At 32.8% G+C, this 17,568-nt stretch overlaps 1 protein-coding gene across 2 annotated transcripts; it reads left to right on the top strand.

Moving 5' to 3' along the window:
- The first annotated feature begins 208 nt into the window (after positions 1–208).
- LOC109608878 (regulatory-associated protein of mTOR) lies at positions 209–11,285 on the top strand. 2 transcript variants are annotated; one of them, XM_020025431.2, is made up of 17 exons: positions 209–481; positions 539–641; positions 693–934; positions 991–1,137; positions 1,433–1,680; positions 1,951–2,051; positions 2,152–2,427; positions 2,561–2,802; positions 2,859–2,933; positions 3,607–4,398; positions 4,454–4,590; positions 4,888–5,076; positions 5,135–5,305; positions 6,267–6,499; positions 6,560–6,953; positions 7,010–7,132; positions 8,700–11,285. In XM_020025431.2, exons 1-17 carry the CDS (start codon positions 326–328, stop codon positions 8,893–8,895), a joined length of 3,825 nt encoding a protein of 1,274 aa, XP_019880990.1. In that variant the 5' UTR covers positions 209–325; the 3' UTR covers positions 8,896–11,285. The 2 variants fall into 2 exon arrangements, with proteins under 2 accessions (XP_019880990.1, XP_019880989.1); XM_020025430.2 differs by having other exon boundaries at positions 2,152–2,433.
- Positions 11,286–17,568: the final 6,283 nt, after the last annotated feature.

Here is a 17,568-nt window from a genome sequence, read left to right as displayed (position 1 = left end):
ATTGAGCATTGATATTATTGTCAGTATAAATTAAGAAAATGTAATGTCCATGAAAATATTGTAAGTACGCAATATATTTAAATAGAGGCGGTATTGATATGTGTCTCGATCATGCGCCCATCGAAGTTTACCTTGTATTCATGCTCCGGCTGGAGATATTGCCAACGTAAAAATTCAAATTTAACTAAAAATTGTCAAAATACTTGGATTGGTTTGTTTTTAGAGTGCCATGCTTCCCAAATTATAGGTGCATTTCGCCTTTTTAAATGGTTTTGAGGTCGTGACACTATTTATTAATGACTAACTATTAAAAACGGCTTCCACGATGGGTTCGGCGGATTACAATGAAGAAAATGAAAAGGTTCAGGATCATAAAAATATAACAGATAGGGATTTGCCACTCAGTTTTGTTCAGGACCGACATATAGAACCGATAGAAGGCATCGATTATGAAAAGCAGGCGTGGAGAATGAAAGAGAGAGTGAGTGGTTTTTGTTTTTATGTGGTGCAATTCATCAAGTAACATCATTATTTTCAGATGAAAACTGTAAGTGTGGCCTTAGTTCTATGTCTAAATGTAGGTGTAGATCCCCCAGATGTGGTTAAAACGCAACCATGTGCCAGACTGGAATGTTGGATAGGTATTTGTAAACACTTTTGAAAATACAGACAATTCATATTTGAATTTTTAGATCCTCTTTCTATGTCACCCCAAAAAGCATTAGATAAAATAGGTTCAAATTTACAAACGCAATATGAGAGGTGGCAGCCTCGAGCTAGATATAAGCAATCATTAGACCCCACTTCTGATGAAGTTAAGAAGTTATGTTCGTCTTTAAGGAGAAATGCCAAAGAAGAACGTGTCTTATTTCACTACAATGGTCATGGAGTTCCTAAACCCACTGAAAATGGGGAAATATGGGTATTTAATAGAGTTAGTATTACTTTTGTTAAGTTTTGTTCATGTCACTGATGTATTTTTGTTTTTAGACATTTACACAGTACATTCCTTTATCAATTTATGATTTACAAAGTTGGATGGGTGCACCATCCATTTATGTGTATGATTGTTCAAATGCTGGAATTATTGTTAAATCTTTTAAAAAATTTGCTTGCCAGCATGAATCTGAATTTGAGGTGAGTATAAGAAAATGTAAAATAATACAACAAAAATACTCAAACAAGAAAATTAGTGTTACACTAATACATAATTTTTTCACTCATTATCATTTAATAGTGTAACATGCTAGTTTAATTATTTAAGTGTTATATATATAACGTTTTATTTGAATTAAAATAGTTATGTGAAGTAGATTGGATTGGAGTATTAAGATTCCAACACAAGAAACTATTTCAGTAATTCTAATAACCATTGTGCCGAAATTTGGTTAACGTTTCTATAAATTATTACACATGTTATTGTCTTTTGTAGATTGCAAACGCACAGGCGAGAGGTTCGTCGCCCGCCCAAAGAGGTGGCTCTCCGGCGGCGCCGAGCTACAGTTCCTGCATCCAGCTGGCGGCCTGTGCTGAGAACCAGGTGCTGCCGATGAATCCCGATCTACCGGCCGATCTGTTCACTGCCTGCTTGACCACACCCATCAAGGTAGCTTTGCGGTGGTGGAAGCTGCAACCCACCGCCAAACTGGTACCGCGGGTCAGCATGGAACAGATTGAACAGTGAGTAATTGTTTCCTTCTTTAAAAATAAATGATATAACTAATGTTAACAATAAACAATAATTTATGCGATAATGTGTATTAAACAATCCAATTTAATCTGTTAATCCGTCAAACCTTCATAAATTTTATCTCCCCTTTGATGGCTTACATGAGTAAATATTTAGACGCTAATATCAATATTGTTTGTAGACAGTTGCATTATTAAATTGATTAAAGGGGTTGGATCACATGCACTAACAATTTTTGCAAACGTTGTTCGTGTTCGCAGGATTCCTGGATTAATAACAGACAGAAGGACGATGTTAGGTGAACTGAACTGGATATTCACAGCCATTACGGACACGATCGCATGGAACGTTTTGCCACGAGGTACTACATTTTTACTATTTGTGCCAATGATAAAAAATGCATTTCTCTGAGGCTATTGAATATTTAGATATGTAATTGATCAATTATCTTTGCTTTTTAGATCTTTTTCAGAAACTGTTCAGGCAAGATTTGCTGGTTGCCAGTCTGTTTCGAAACTTTCTCCTTGCCGAACGCATCATGCGGTCGTGCGACTGCACTCCAGTTAGCTCACCTCAACTACCTCCAACTTACCTCCACCACATGTGGGTGGCGTGGGATCTGACACTCGATCTGAGCATGGCCCAACTACCCGACGTTGTTAGCGGCAAAAAACCTTTCCAACATCTACCCTTCTTCGAGGAGCAGCTAACCGCGTTCCAGGTCTGGCTGGAACTCGGTAAGTGTAAGTGAATGTTCTGTTTTATGTTTTTTGGGGGACGCGTAGGTGGTTGATTAATATAGTTGATGTTATTAATGTATTGGTTTAAAATATTTTTAAAACTTATATCCTTGTTGTGACTTTGTTCCAGGTTCAGAATCAAGAGATCCGCCTGAACAGTTGCCGATAGTACTACAAGTGTTACTTAGTCAAGTGCATAGAATGCGGGCATTGGAACTTCTTGGTCGATTCTTGGACTTAGGTCCATGGGCAGTCAATTTGGCCTTGTCTGTTGGCATCTTTCCATACGTGTTGAAACTACTCCAGAGTAGTGCCAAAGAACTGAGACCTCTTCTCGTCAAGATTTGGGCCAAAATACTGGCGGTGGACAAGGTATAAAATAAAATTATGATTTATTATTTAATTGTTTTATATAAAATTTATTTCAGACCTGTCAGTCGGATTTAGTTAGAGACAATGGACATAAATACTTCTTGACAGTTCTTCAGGACACATCCATATCGGTAAGTCACATTTAACCAGAGCTGGACACACTTCCTTAACAATTGTTAACCATTAATTAATCCTGAACTATCCTTTGAAAAATTGATGTTACGTTTTGAAAATGGAAATCTGTCCTATGAAATTCGATATTTTTAAAAGGATTTTTTACATAATTGGAATTATTGATATCTTAACAAAAAAATGTATTAGCTGGGGAACATTATCCTTCAATAATTTTATGCAATTTTTACTGTGAATTATCTCAACGACAGTGCATTAATCAACCCAATTCCATATTTCTTTTTGGAAGACTATAAAACCAAAGTAAAATTTCCAGATTGAGAAGAACCAGCATGTATTCAATTTTGCATGTATATTTAATCGTTAAAATAATTTCTTTGCTCTTTAAAATAATTTGTTCCCACTGGATCCCACAAACAAATGCTCAGAAATAAGGACGTGTCGATTACTTGCTAAATTTCATTATCATTCAAAAGTGTTACATCTCCACAAGATAATAAAAGATAGCTATAATCAAGTGAATGCAACAATAAACAACAGGAAACTCTGCACCTATATTTGGATAAGTTAAATCTAATAAAAGTTTCAAGGTACCTCAGTCAAAGAAGGAAAAGTAGTTGGAACAACTCAGTATTGTACTCCAAATTATTCTTTTTTTCAAATTAATTCTAGAGTGAGCACCGGACGCAAGCAACATTCGTGCTGGCGTCGATAGTGACGAATTTCAAGGATGGGCAGGAAGCCGCATTACAAGGCTCCCTGATCAGTATTTGCCTCGAACAATTGAATGATCCGTGCCCGCACCTGCGACAATGGGTGGCGATTTGCCTCGGCAGACTTTGGGACCGATTTGACTCGGCAAAATGGATCGGTGTCCGGGACATCGCCCACGAAAAACTGTACACCCCACTTAAAGATCCGTATCCGGAGGTGAGGGCGGCTGCGGTTTACGCCTTGGGCACCTTCATTAATTCCGTGGGCGAGAGATCGGAACACGCGAACAATATCGATCACGGTGTCGTCATGAAACTGGTGACGACCGTAATGGATGACATGAGCCCGTTGGTACGCAAAGAACTGGTCAATGCCTTACAATGGGTCGTTCTGACGTTCGAACAGAGTTTCGTCAGTGTGGCACGTAAAGAGGCGCAAATCGTTACCGATTACGGCAACGTTTCGACGCCGACCAGTCTCAGGAGGATAGCCAGCAGGGATAAATTAAGAGTTACCGAAGATTCTATGGACAGAATGAAACGGGTCAATTCAAGTTCTTCCATTAACAATATGAGTCAGCAGCGAATGACGTCCAGTCACTCAGGCAGCTTGGGGACGTTGCCCGGAATTAGTTTTGGGTCTGTGTACATGAAAATTTGGATGGCGTTATTGACATTGGAAACCGATCCGCATCCAGAAGTTGCGAGCTTGTGCAATAGTATTACACATCATATTAGATCTATTGTAAAGGTAATATTTGGTAAGGCTTAAGGCATCAGTAAAAAATACATAATTGGGGTTTTAGGAACAGAATGAATCGGCCGAAAACCGAATGAATTCAAGCATAAGTCTACCTCCTAGTCCGAATAGAATGAACTATTTGTCTGGGGAGAGTCCTCCGACATTGCATCCCAATCACGATTTACATAGGTTTAATAACAGGTAAGATTTAATAATAATTATAATAATATAAAATAATATAATTTATAAAATATTAACAATACGGAGATTCGAACGACAAAAAATAGTTTAAAGCAATGTATCTAATTAGTTTAAATATGGAAATCACTTTTATTTATTATCATCTGTATCGAAAAAAAAAAGAATTGACCGTTATAAATATTATTTTGCGTGTGTATATCGTTGAATTAATTGATTAAACCCCATCTAATATTAATGTAAAGGTTGAGGCTTTGGTGAACAACTGTAGAGAGTCTAATATTATTTCAATGTTTTTAGTCGGTCGCAAAATAGATCAAGGAGATTAAATCAAGTGATAATGGAAGACGAAGAAAAATCCAGGAGATCGGCTCTTGTGAAGACTAGTTTCGTTGAGTGGTCAGCAAAGAGATTTGCACAAAAGAAAAATGGAGTATACGTTGATCCTGAATCGCAAAAATACTACGATAGGGATTGGAGACAAGCTAGGTAAATTGTGGTTTCAGATTTATCAATAATTCTTACAAATTTACATTATTTATTACAGGAACTGTAGTATTAGGCAAGAGTCAATGGAAGAAGTGAAACGGGTGGGAACATCAAGAACGTCGAGAATAGAGTCGCAAGTGTTTCATACAAAGACAGCACTTGCACCTTCTCTTCTTCAGTTACATCCTTTTGACCAACAAATAGCTGTTGCCGGAAAAGACAGTTTTGCGTAAGTATATAATAAATCAGATTGACGATTTTTCCATATTTCAAGCGCAATGTGCGAAAAACAAATTTTCCAAAATAAAACTTTCCCCAGAATTCGAAAAATAACTTTTATTTAACACAATATTCACCTATATAATACAATTTTTTGCTAACGTCCTTGGATCTGACGAAAAGAGTAATCTCAGTTTTGCCTTCCATACAATTAAAACATTTATTAAATAAAAAAATGGCAATGATAAAAAAATAATATTTACAAAGAAAAACGTCTGAACTAGATTGTGTGTGAGGTGAGGCTTCTGTTAATTTCCTAATCGGACATGTTGCGTGGCTACTCAAAGACAAGCTTATTGACTAAATAAGCTTGGTTTTGAGTAAGTTTTCCATGTACTTGGTCAAGCTGTGGACAGTAGTCAGTTGAATTGATAGTTTGACCTTTAGAAAGGTAGTCTACTAGATTTATCACTTTCCACCCATTGTCCTGATTGGAATTGAACTCAACTCCTTGTTATTGTCATACGTAATTTTATGTATTATGAGTAAGTCTCATTTGCGTTGTGTTCAAGGAAAAAATTGGCAATTGTAAATAATTGATAAAATTCAATGTATGAAGCCTCTTTCTAATGGTTAATACATAGTAGTTGTTAATGATTAATCTATTTCCAAATATGTTGTCAGAGGATTTTGCACGAGATGTTGCTAAGATCTTTATTGGAGCAGATTTCAGGATAATCTTGACGTTGTTGATCTTCATTGCATTCATTTGTAAACCAGTGACACTAAAATCGTGCGACTTGATTACTTCTCGTATCTTCTCCAAATGACCAACTGACCTATAAAACAAAAATGCTTGAATTTTGACAAATTTTTAATAAAAAAAATAATAAATAAAAATCTTTTAAATAATACTATACAGCTTTTAATACAAAAATGTAAAAATTTATTAAATAATTGTACTTTATTAGGATTTGGGATTGGGGTACCGGTGCGAAGACGAGCAGCGGACAATGTAAATCGACAAAATCACAACACAGCCGGATCACTGCATTAGAGTGGATAAACGGTCACGACTCGTCGATGTTGATGACAGCTTCGGACGATGGAAGTGTTAAATTATTTAAACCGATAATCGGCAGTCAACCGTCTCTCATAAGTGCCTGGCAGGCGTTTAACGATTTGAAGCAGCCAAAACAATCAGGTAATTGAAATTTGAAAAAAAAAAAAACACGGGAACGAATTACTCATTGTTGAATCGCAGGTGTCTTATTGTCATGGGAACAGTGGACCCAAACGTTGATGACCGCAGGCGATCACCGTGCCATCCGCTTCTGGGACGTGGAGCGCGAGATGCGAGCCTTCGACATACCGACTGGCACAGATGCATCTGTCACCGCCATCGACTCCACCTTCGCTGGCATCTGTCACGAGACCAGTCGCAAGTACGCCCGCATGGCCGGATTGGCTGAAGATATGGACGGCAGCAGTTGTGGCGGTCCTCGCTCCGGCTACGTGGCGGTGGGCTGCTCCGATGGATCCGTACGTTTATTCGACAGGCGAGTGAGTTCGTCGTGTGCACCTGTTCGCGTCTGGATGGAGCTGAACGGGTCCGTTCTGGCAGTCTTGCTTAGGGACAACATGCTGATTTGCGGAAGGTAAATTCATAGTATTAATCAGTGATATTATTTTATCGATTTGTGTTTTATTACAGCTCCGACGGACAAGTTAAAATGTTTGATATCAGAAAAGGAGAGTCGATACACAAGTTAGGAAGTAATATTCCGGTAGAAACATCCTGTATGGCCATCCACAGATCAGCCACCACATATGCATGGTATGAATCTTCTTATCTAATCTTATTTATATATTGGATGATGAATTAAAAAAAAAATGAAACAGAGTTTTGCCAAATTAACCACTTTTTATTTATTTTTTTTACTAATTTATTTATTTTTCAAGCAATACGTTATTTTCCAGTTGTTAATTTTTGAACGAATGTTACAAAAAAATTCAGATGTTAAGTTTTTGTAAAAATAAATATTTCACTCTATTTATTTATTTTTCAGATAAAACATTCTTTCATCCATTCTTTAATGCAGTAAGCCCTATCATAGGTTGATTTCCAATTCTAATTTTATATTTTGCAATGAGAACAAGTATATTATTTTTTATTTATGTTTTTACAAAATTTAGAATTGACCTATAATGTTTCAAATTCCATTTCATTGTCATTCAGTCTGGAAGTTGGTTTGAAATTTAATCAACTGTAAATCCTTTTTTATTACCTTCCTCATTTATATATTTAACGTATGTATATTACCTTAAAATGTGTAAGAAAAGTTTCTATATTTTGTTCTGATTACAAAACGTAGAAGAAAGTCCACTCTTTATGGGACTTGTTGTATTACACAAAAAATAAATGAAACAGTTATTAGCAAAGAAATAATAAAAAATTAAATTTGTAACATATTTTTTTGGTTGTAATTCTTTTGTAAAGTTCATTTAAAAATGAACAACTTGAGAAAAACGTCGTGTTTTTGAAAAAATAATATTTTTTAGTAAAATAAAAATAGAGACGTATTTAGTAGTGCACACACACACACACAATATAAAATTTTCTGTGAAATCCTAAGAAGTCGGATTCAAAAGCTGTCCAATTAGTTGGCCTGTACCCTATATAAAAATGTTCAATTTTACCTTTAGGAAAGACAATTTCTTCACCTAATTGTGGTAGTAGTTCTCCAAGTTGCTGGATGTGGTACATTATTTTAAAGACGACTTTGTAGCATTTTCACCCATGCTTCAAGGGTATTGAAATCTAGAAAATATGCTGGTAATCTTAAATGATTCTATGTAATTGACAAACTAGTTTCCAATGGTCGCATGAAAATAACGATTATTTGTTGAATGACATCTTGCCTACAGACAGGTGTTGACAAATGTATAGATTTGCTTTTCTTTCAATCCACAAACTCACAAACCATATTTTCATCCACCTTCGAATAAAGAAACAATTTTCTCATACTGGTTCTTCTAGGTTATTGTACTCTTGTGTGTTTGATACTAAGAAACATTCTTTCAACATTTCCTATATTTGTAAACCTAGATGTAAGTTTAGAAATAACATCCTTTGATATATTTAAAGATCCCGTATCTTCAGTTCTAAAGGTTACTTTCATCTAGAGCCAATTCACAATGAAGCAGCATATTTTCAAAGTGTTGTCATCATAAATTTGTATTTTATTTCAGAAACTGATTTCACTAAGTAAATTGTTACAATATCGATACATTGCCGATAGCAAAGAGTCGTTACGGTACGGCTTTATAACATCGGTGTCAATGCCGATGAATCGGTTGACTTCCAATTTACATACTTCAATAATGTTTTCATCTCGTTCTAGCGGTTCACTGTCGCAATACGTGAATATTTACCATATGAACGGCGAACAGTTGAACTCAATCCGTTTCTACGAGGGATTCATGGGTCATCGTATCGGCCCGGTCATATGCCTCAACTATCATCCCCACAAAATGGCACTGGCAACCGGTACGTCGGACTGCAGCATCAATGTGTATACGTTAGAGGCGCGCAGGTGACGCGATAGCCAGCCCTAGGCTCTGTTTTGGGGTCTCCTGGGCTATTATTAGCTTGTGACGGAAAGGCGAACCCGATAATTGCTAATATGTCAAACCGGTTATTACCGAAAGACGGATTTTTTAGGAATTAGTACAGGTGATGCAGATTTAGATATTATTTTTTTTTGTCGATTGTACTTTCGTGATGTTGTTTTAATACGAAAGTCAGTAAAGGTACAACGGTAGATTTTACTTACCTTTTATCCAATTTTTTTTAATTTTTTATTTTCATGTATTACACAACTTATATATTACTATTTTTTAGTTTTGTGTATTATACGGTTTATATATTACTATTTTTATTTATTTTTAAATGACCAATAAGATCAAAACAATTCTACACTGCTATTCATTCTAAATTACATATTTACTTGTAAGCCATAACCAAAATAAACTGCCACTTTTACGAGACGTTTTTTGTCAAATAGTAATAAAGAATCAAATATAATGAATGCTTTGTTTTTAAAGGAAATGGCAAAGTATTACAGAAAATCAAATTAGTTTCTAATCTAATTCGGATTCCTTTATTCTCGACATCACGTATAGTATTAAAAAAACGTCACGAAGTCCAATGGTGTGGACGTTTGTTATTTTGCCGTAATGCGTTTAGAAGACGCAGTTTGTTAAGCTTGATTTAACTGACACTATTTAATAATAAAATTTCAGTTAATCTTTATGTAACTGAAAAATTGTTTAGTTATTAGGTTTTAAGTAATATTGCATGTAAATATGATTTTAATTTAGTAAAGGCTTCTGTACATATTCATGAATTATCTGTTTCATTTTACAATAGTTTATTTTTTTAATTTACCAATTTTAAATATTACGCAACGATTTAGTTTGGTTAGTATTAACTAAAGTTTCTTAGTTTAGGGTGGATTTCTTCCAAACCCCAAATATTATAAAAAACTATCGTGCTGTTAAAATAGGAAAAATCTAATTTAAATATTGTTTTAAGTTTTCTTTTTACTTCGAAAATGTTCACATTTTTGAAACCTCGCCGTTCGTTTTTTATTGCTGTACAATTAGAATGAATAATTCCTCCACAAATAATCTTACCTAAAATATATTGAAAACTGTGATTGCTTAATTATGAACAAATATTGCTATATATAAAAAGGTAATTATTCAATAATGTATACAATATTTAGCCACGGTTGTTTTTTCATAAAAGCATATTTTGAACATGTTCATTGCGCAACCGTTTGTAATCACCTTTTAAATTTAGGTAATTAAGTTTTAGACGATTTTTATAGCGTGCTATTGTACAATAGATCAATTTTAGCTAAATATTATTTTATTAATTAATTACCTGTAGATACGGCGTTTTAAATTTGTTACTGTTAATTATTTTTACATATTAAAAACAAGAGATAATCGTATTGTAAATATATTTTTTGGGTTTTTTAATTTTTCATAATTTTATTTATTTTAAATATTAGCACCGTGAGACTGAAGTGAATGTTTTACTTCTGGGTTTATAGTAGACAAAAACAATTATTATTAATTTATAATTTTAAAATAATCGCACTTTTTGAACGTGTTTATTTGCAATTCATTTGATGTAGTATAAACACAGAGATTTTTTAATAAATGTTGCGGTCCCCCTATTATTGGCCTTGTTGGAAGAAACCGACAGACACATGCGTGTTTATGAAAATGCATTCATAAAACATCAATGGGCTTGGGTCTGACAGTTTCTGATAATTTTCTATCATTCTTCGAACAATGCTATTAATAATACCATAACCAGTGACAGAAAGATAATATTTGGAGAGTGCCTTATTTAATGCCTATTCTCTTGTAAGAGGAATAAATACAATGTTTTTGTACTGTAATAATTAACAATTGCAATATTTTTCTCCTAGTCAACATTGTTCATTTTTATAATAATATTATTATTATTGGTGTCTTTGTACAACTTCAAGTAGTAGATCTACTTTTATAATAATAGATTTATACATATTTGTAAAATCTCTGTGTTTATTTTAATTAGAGTTAAATTATATCTTATAGTTGATATAATAAATATACAGATTATTTTTGTTTTCCTTTCACACACGGACGTAATGAATTATCAACTCACGCCCTGAATAATACTCAAAAAATGGATTTTGCACATTAATGCCGATAACTCATCACGTCCACAAAATAATAAAATTTAAAAGATGCCTTCCTTTTAAACTTACATATAAGATTGCTTTATATAAAATAAGATCATAGAAATTCACTTTTTTGTCATATTTTAAGCCTGTATATAATTAAATAATACCTCCCGTATGTAAATTATTTTGTACAATGAGATTGTTTTTCTATTTTTGTTGCCAATAAAACTTTAATGTACATTAAGATTATGAGTTTTAATAACATTGTTTATAAAAAAACTTGAACAAGTTAAATTTTATACTGGTGTCTGCGTAAAATGGAACCAGCGCCGTAATTTTTTTATTTATACTTTTATTTTAAGGAATAATATCTTATAAAATTTTTTTCTCCAGCATACTGTTGAGTAGAGATCGGAATACCGGTTCCACAAAAATCGCGCGCTCCAAGCAACCATTCCAAAAAAAGTACCGCAACAAAATAACGTTATTTTGTGGAGCGTTAGTTTTATAACGATATCATCTCCGACTTCAACAGAACGTCGCGATGCATTACAGCGACAATGCGATCCGCGATCGTAAACGTTGTTCCGTTATCTTGGTATCGAATGAGTTGTGTTCATAAATTTTAATATAAAATATATTAGATCCCTTCTTGGGACGTAATTAATGAATGGCCTTTAAGGGTGTGATGAGATTTATTTTAATATTTTAGGCTTAGGTATTTTTAAGATATAATCTTTAATTTTGTTGACTTTGAATATCTGGTGCTTAAGAATAATTAGTGCTGATATTTTTGTATTGCGAAGTACGAAAGGGAACGGTCTGGAACGCAAATAGCAATACTGAAACGATAACGAAGTAAATCTTTCGCGATTTGACTATGCTCGTTGGCAACAGCGATTTACTCAGTAACTAGTTATATCGTCGCTGAAAGCACGACTAAAACGTTCCACAAAAATACCGCTCCAAAATCGCGGTATTAAAATACCGATACATCTCTAATGTAGAGTCTATTAAATGTTTTTATAAAAAATGAGAGAAATCGATAAAGCTTTTTTTATGAAAATAACTTTACTATTACGCATAATAGAAATTATGAATGAATTTTAACAAAAAACATTGCAAATTAAAAGAAATTCCGTATCTATAGTTGTTCGGGTTTATTGGTCGACGTTTGTTGGAATTATTTCCCAACGTTTCGATAACACTAGTGACTAGCCTCAACCTTTATATTAAAAGATAGATATCTCATTTTTCCAATTAATTTATTCCTTCCTAGAAAACCAGCGGATATAATCACTATGGGTAAGTAATCACTGTTGTTTATTCACTGACATCCGAGCGGTAAATAGGGGAATTTCTACAATGGTACATTTGACTGGGGTTAACCGCAGCATTAATTCGGCAGCCATTTAAGTTACATAATAAAAGTAACTTAATAAAATTTTAAAATTGTTACGGTTTATACCGAAATTTCTTTAACAATGTTAATTTAGCCATTAGTTGTTAAACTGCATATTCAAATTTGAATATAATTACTAAAATTAATATTCCATTATTTTGTTTAGCAATGATACATCGCATTATTGCTATTTTTAAATTTTGTAATACTAATATAAATGTACCAAATAATCTGTACATCTAATTTAAGATTAATATTTGAAAAATTAGAGGAAATATTTGAAGCATTTTTGGATTAATAGCGAAGATGACCACCGACGTATTTAATAAATGTTCTTTCTGTGAATTTGAAACAGTTTATTGCACATGTGCCAAATATCAATTCTAATTTTAAAATTATAAATACGATTGAATTGTGCCATAAAGAAATAAAAATTAAACATTGTGTGTGCTATGTGCAATAAAATGTAAAAATTTTCCTTAATTACTGCCAATAAGTAAAACATGTGACAATATTTATTATATTTAATCAAATTCAATCTAAATTTTTAATTCGAATACTAAAAAAATCGTTAACAGTCAAATATAAAAAAAATTGTGGATCTAATTTAATACTACAATTTAAAAAAGGAAAAAAGATTGGAAACATTAAAATTAGATTGTTTATTTTTCGAATATTTAATTTCGAATGTTCTATTTTCTGTATAAGAGATTAATAAAAATGTTTCTGGAAATTATATTTACTTTTATTAAGATATTATGAATTAAAGGAAAATTTTATACGAAATTAAAGTTTTTTATTTGGACATAAGTTTGGAAACCTTATTAAATAAGTTAATTTTCGAATAATAAATCAAAAACAAATAGAGGCATTAATATTTTCCTGCATAACCATCAATTTGTTTTTTATTGCATGCTACCATATATTCCTTTTTAAATAATCCAAAAGATGTTCCGGTGATTGATTATTCGAACCAGTCTTCTATATACTTGAAAGCATCGTTGCCCTGTTGTGACAACCGTTTAAGTGGCATATTATCCTTCGCAAGAAGTAATTAATATGTTTCCATAAACAAATTGATCCATTTTCCGGTAATGTGGACCAATGGGCCCACGCCATATTGATTGAAACAGCCCCATACCATAATACTGTCGATAATTGGTATTTTGTATGGAACTGTTTACTTACTGGTCGCCTTACAAACAACCCCTTACCATCATTTTCAAATGAACTAAACTTACTTTCATCGCTTTCACCAATTCCCACTTTTTGCTGGAACACGAAAGATGCTCCCTTGGAAAATTAAGTCTGTTCTTTCTATTTTTCTAAATATAAAGGGTTCTTTTGTAGTTTTTCTTCCAAACTGTCTCATTTTCCCTAGTCTTCTTTGCACAACCTTCCGGATAAATTATGTACTTCACCTTCCAGTAATTCTTGATGAATATCACTGCTTGTTATTGTTTGCTTGCTCTAGGACAGACCCACAAGTGACAGATTTATTCACAATTTTGGATATGGCCCCTATATTGAAGTCGAGAATTACGGAAACTCGATTGTACGACATGCCTTCATTTCTAAAGTCTACTATATCTTTTCGTAAGGCCATTAGGAATTGCTTTCACTTTGTCGTGATTAAAATTAATATTTTTAATTCGCACACTACAATGAAAAGCTAAACAATACTTGTAGATAGTCAAAATATATATGACAATTTAGGAGTTTCCAAACATTTGTTGTATCATTATTAGTTTGTATTTTAATATTATTTTTTATAATTATTGTTTATTTGCTATTTTAAACAATTATAACTGATTTTATGAACAAATTTGCTTGCGTATGTGTCAGTTTTCAGTTTTAAAAATTAATTAGCAGATTTGAATTGTATAAAAATTAAATTTTACGTAAGTTTACTGACACTGAGTACATAAAAAGTTTGAATGTCTCTTCTGATTAAAACAAACAGTAGATTTCTTAAAAAAATCTATTATAAATTGGACAGAAAGCAAGATAAAAAATATTGAAGTTTGTAACTAACCTTGTTTTTGTAGTTTTTTAAGCAGTGTATACTTTTTAATATTTTCAATTATTGTAACCCAAACAATTTTTTCTGGTTTTTTGTTGTTTCAACCGAAGTATATCGTACGGAAGTACAGAATATCGTTGAATTGCGTGAACGGATCACAACGGCTGCCTATAATCTGCGTCACCGGGAACAGTAGCAAGGAAGAACGTTGGAACTAGGGCGACAAAATTGGATAAGACGGGCCCAAGTTAGCTTGCAGGTCAATGGAGAAAACTTTAACAGCTTTTGTAGGGTCAATGTTTGAAAATTTTGCAGTTTGTGGGGATGATATTTTTTCATAAATTTTTTGTTGGTACTTCATTGATGCGCTTCTAATGCTTTGAGTTATCAGGATAACAATAATTAAACACCCCCTTTTCTTCATGAAGATTATAAGAGATTTAGATTAAATAAAGCCCTCAATTTCTTCTTCCAATCGATCAACACAAATCACTAAAATAAATAAATTATAAACTCCACTAACAATTCATTATTTTTAGTAGAAATTTTTCAGTAATACACTGAATAGTTTTAAATTAATAACAGTGTAATTATTCACCCGATTTTAGTCAATAAATTAGCAGAGAATAGAAAATAAAAATACCTTTCAAATGAGGCCTTCTATTTTTTAAAATAAAGCAATTTAGTACATGTCAATTTATGGACAAATTTAGTTGAATTTTCAACAACATGGTTTTTATTCGATGTCGATATCTTGTTCCATTCAAAAGTTATCAAGAGACTTTTTATTAACTCACAGTATAATAAAATATATATCTTTTAACTGCTGTTAATAAATAAAACAATTTAACAAAATATCTTTATAAGTAATAAAGTTGCACAGAGAAAGTGTAGCCATCGACGTATTTAAATATATTATTAACAGAATAAGCATAAATTTGCGCATTTTCACTTAGATTTTTTACTGGAATATCAAGAAAATCTTAACAGTAATGTAGGTTTGGAATTAAATTTATATATAACTATTAAAAAACTGTAGATTTAAAATTAATTCTTAAGTAAGAATAAAATTTAATGAAATGAAAGATCACTCAAATCCTTTCGATTTACCCTCAACTAGAAAATCAGCAAAGAAGCCCTTCATTACTGCAAAAAATTAAACAACAAGACTACTTTTGGCAAGAGAACACATGAACTGGACAGTGGGCAATGGAAAACAATTTTGTTTTCTAACGAAAGTTGGTTCCAATTATTCAAATTTGATTGCATTTCATAGGTGAGAATACCAATTAATGAAAGGTATAATCCCAAGTACACTAGACCTACTGTGAAACACGATGAAGGAGTTATTCTTTGGGGATGTTTTTAACCAAATAATTAAAATATATCGTGTCGTTTGACATTCTAAAGAATCATATATACCATTTGTGGAAGATAACATGAAGATGGACCTTCCAGCACGATAACGAATCGCTGTCGATATTAACGATCCGAAACACAAGTCTAAGTTAATTAAAGAATGGTTCGCTTCTCAAGGAGTACATGTAATGTCTTGGCTAGCCAAACCTCAATCCAATTGAAAATCTTTGGGATGAAATTGATCGGAAAGTCAATACAAAAAGGCTGTCAAATTTGAATGAATTTACGAAGAAGTTCAAAATCAGTGTTTAAATTTTTGTCACTAATTTTCTTAAATGCGCAGGTTTCAGAATATTAATTATTAAACACCCTCTCGGCTTCATGAAAATTACAATTATGTCAAAATAAAAAATTTCAATTTTTTTATTCCATTGGAGGGACGCAAACCATTTCTAAAAATAAATTATAAGCACAACCAACAATTCAAAAAGGCGATGTACTGACACTGTCTTTTGTTATGTAAATGCAATATTATACTAAAATATTTATTTTTAATACGAATATAGAATTTTTAGTAATAAACACTGAGAATAGTTTTAAATGAATAATTCTGTAAGTACTCACTCTAAATGTGTACCAAACATTTATTTAAAAAATAAAAAAATAGCTGATAGTGCCCTAAATCGACTACTTATGTAACGGTATTATATATATTTTTTTTTATTGGGTTGGGTCAAAGAGGGGAAAATCTACGAGACGCCTTCTGGTGGAAGTCGAAGGCAGTGTCGGACTAACCGACTAAAAACCCCTCTCCGGGCACCGATCCGAAGATCATGGCCTAAGAGTATAACCATATAGGTTTAGGAAAATAGAGAGAAGGAAAAAGTTAAAAAGGTGTGCAGCTAACCGCCACATACTAAAGAAAAGATGTCCCAAAGAGACGCAGAGGTCTAGACAGCCAAGAGACAAGGTCTCTTGTATCTGTCGGATTCACAGGGTTGGATGTCATGCAAGCATGCAATCTCCGGATTAGAGTGTTGAAAGATAGATCTCAGGAGATTGAGGGCATGCTTGCGCCGCAGCTCCGAAAGAGAGGAAATGTTGTATTCGAAACAGACTTGTCTGTCTAGTAAGGGACACCAAGGACCGACCTCACTAGCCTCATGTAGGTCCCTTGCAGGGACCTAATGAGCCGAAGAGCGGCGGTGCCCCATATAGGAAGAGCATAGGTGAAGAGAGAGTGGAATGTCGCGTTAAAAACACGCAGCTTAACTGAAGAGGAAAGACGTTTAGAAAAGAAGAAAGATTTCTGTCGATAAAAACGAAAAAAATATTTATAATATTTATAGGATGGTGACCAGAGAAATAACACAAAATTTAAAATCAAACATTTTGTAAGATATTTCATAAAAGAGTCTGATTTAAATTTTGTTCAGTCAATATAAAAAGTATATTTCAATATTCTATATTTTTTTTACTTTTTTTGTTACACATCTTATATACTATATTACTTTAAACGTATATATTAGTCTGATTTGGTTGGCCAAAGAAACATCACATTCAAGTGTATTTACGTTTTGTGTATGTATTTTACAATACTCTTAATAGTAATAGATTTTACCCTTAGTAGAATTTATATTATTTTATTAAATAAATTCACTTGAAATGAGAAAAAAGAAACATTGCTCTCCAGAGAAGAGGAAAATATTAATTAACATGAAATGTTAATATGATATCGCTAAAAA

The sequence above is a fragment of the Aethina tumida genome, chromosome 1, assembly GCF_024364675.1.
Source record: "Aethina tumida isolate Nest 87 chromosome 1, icAetTumi1.1, whole genome shotgun sequence".
Taxonomy (NCBI): domain Eukaryota; kingdom Metazoa; phylum Arthropoda; class Insecta; order Coleoptera; family Nitidulidae; genus Aethina; species Aethina tumida.
Note: the sequence above shows the minus strand (reverse complement) of the source record. Positions and strands in the feature narration are given on the sequence as shown.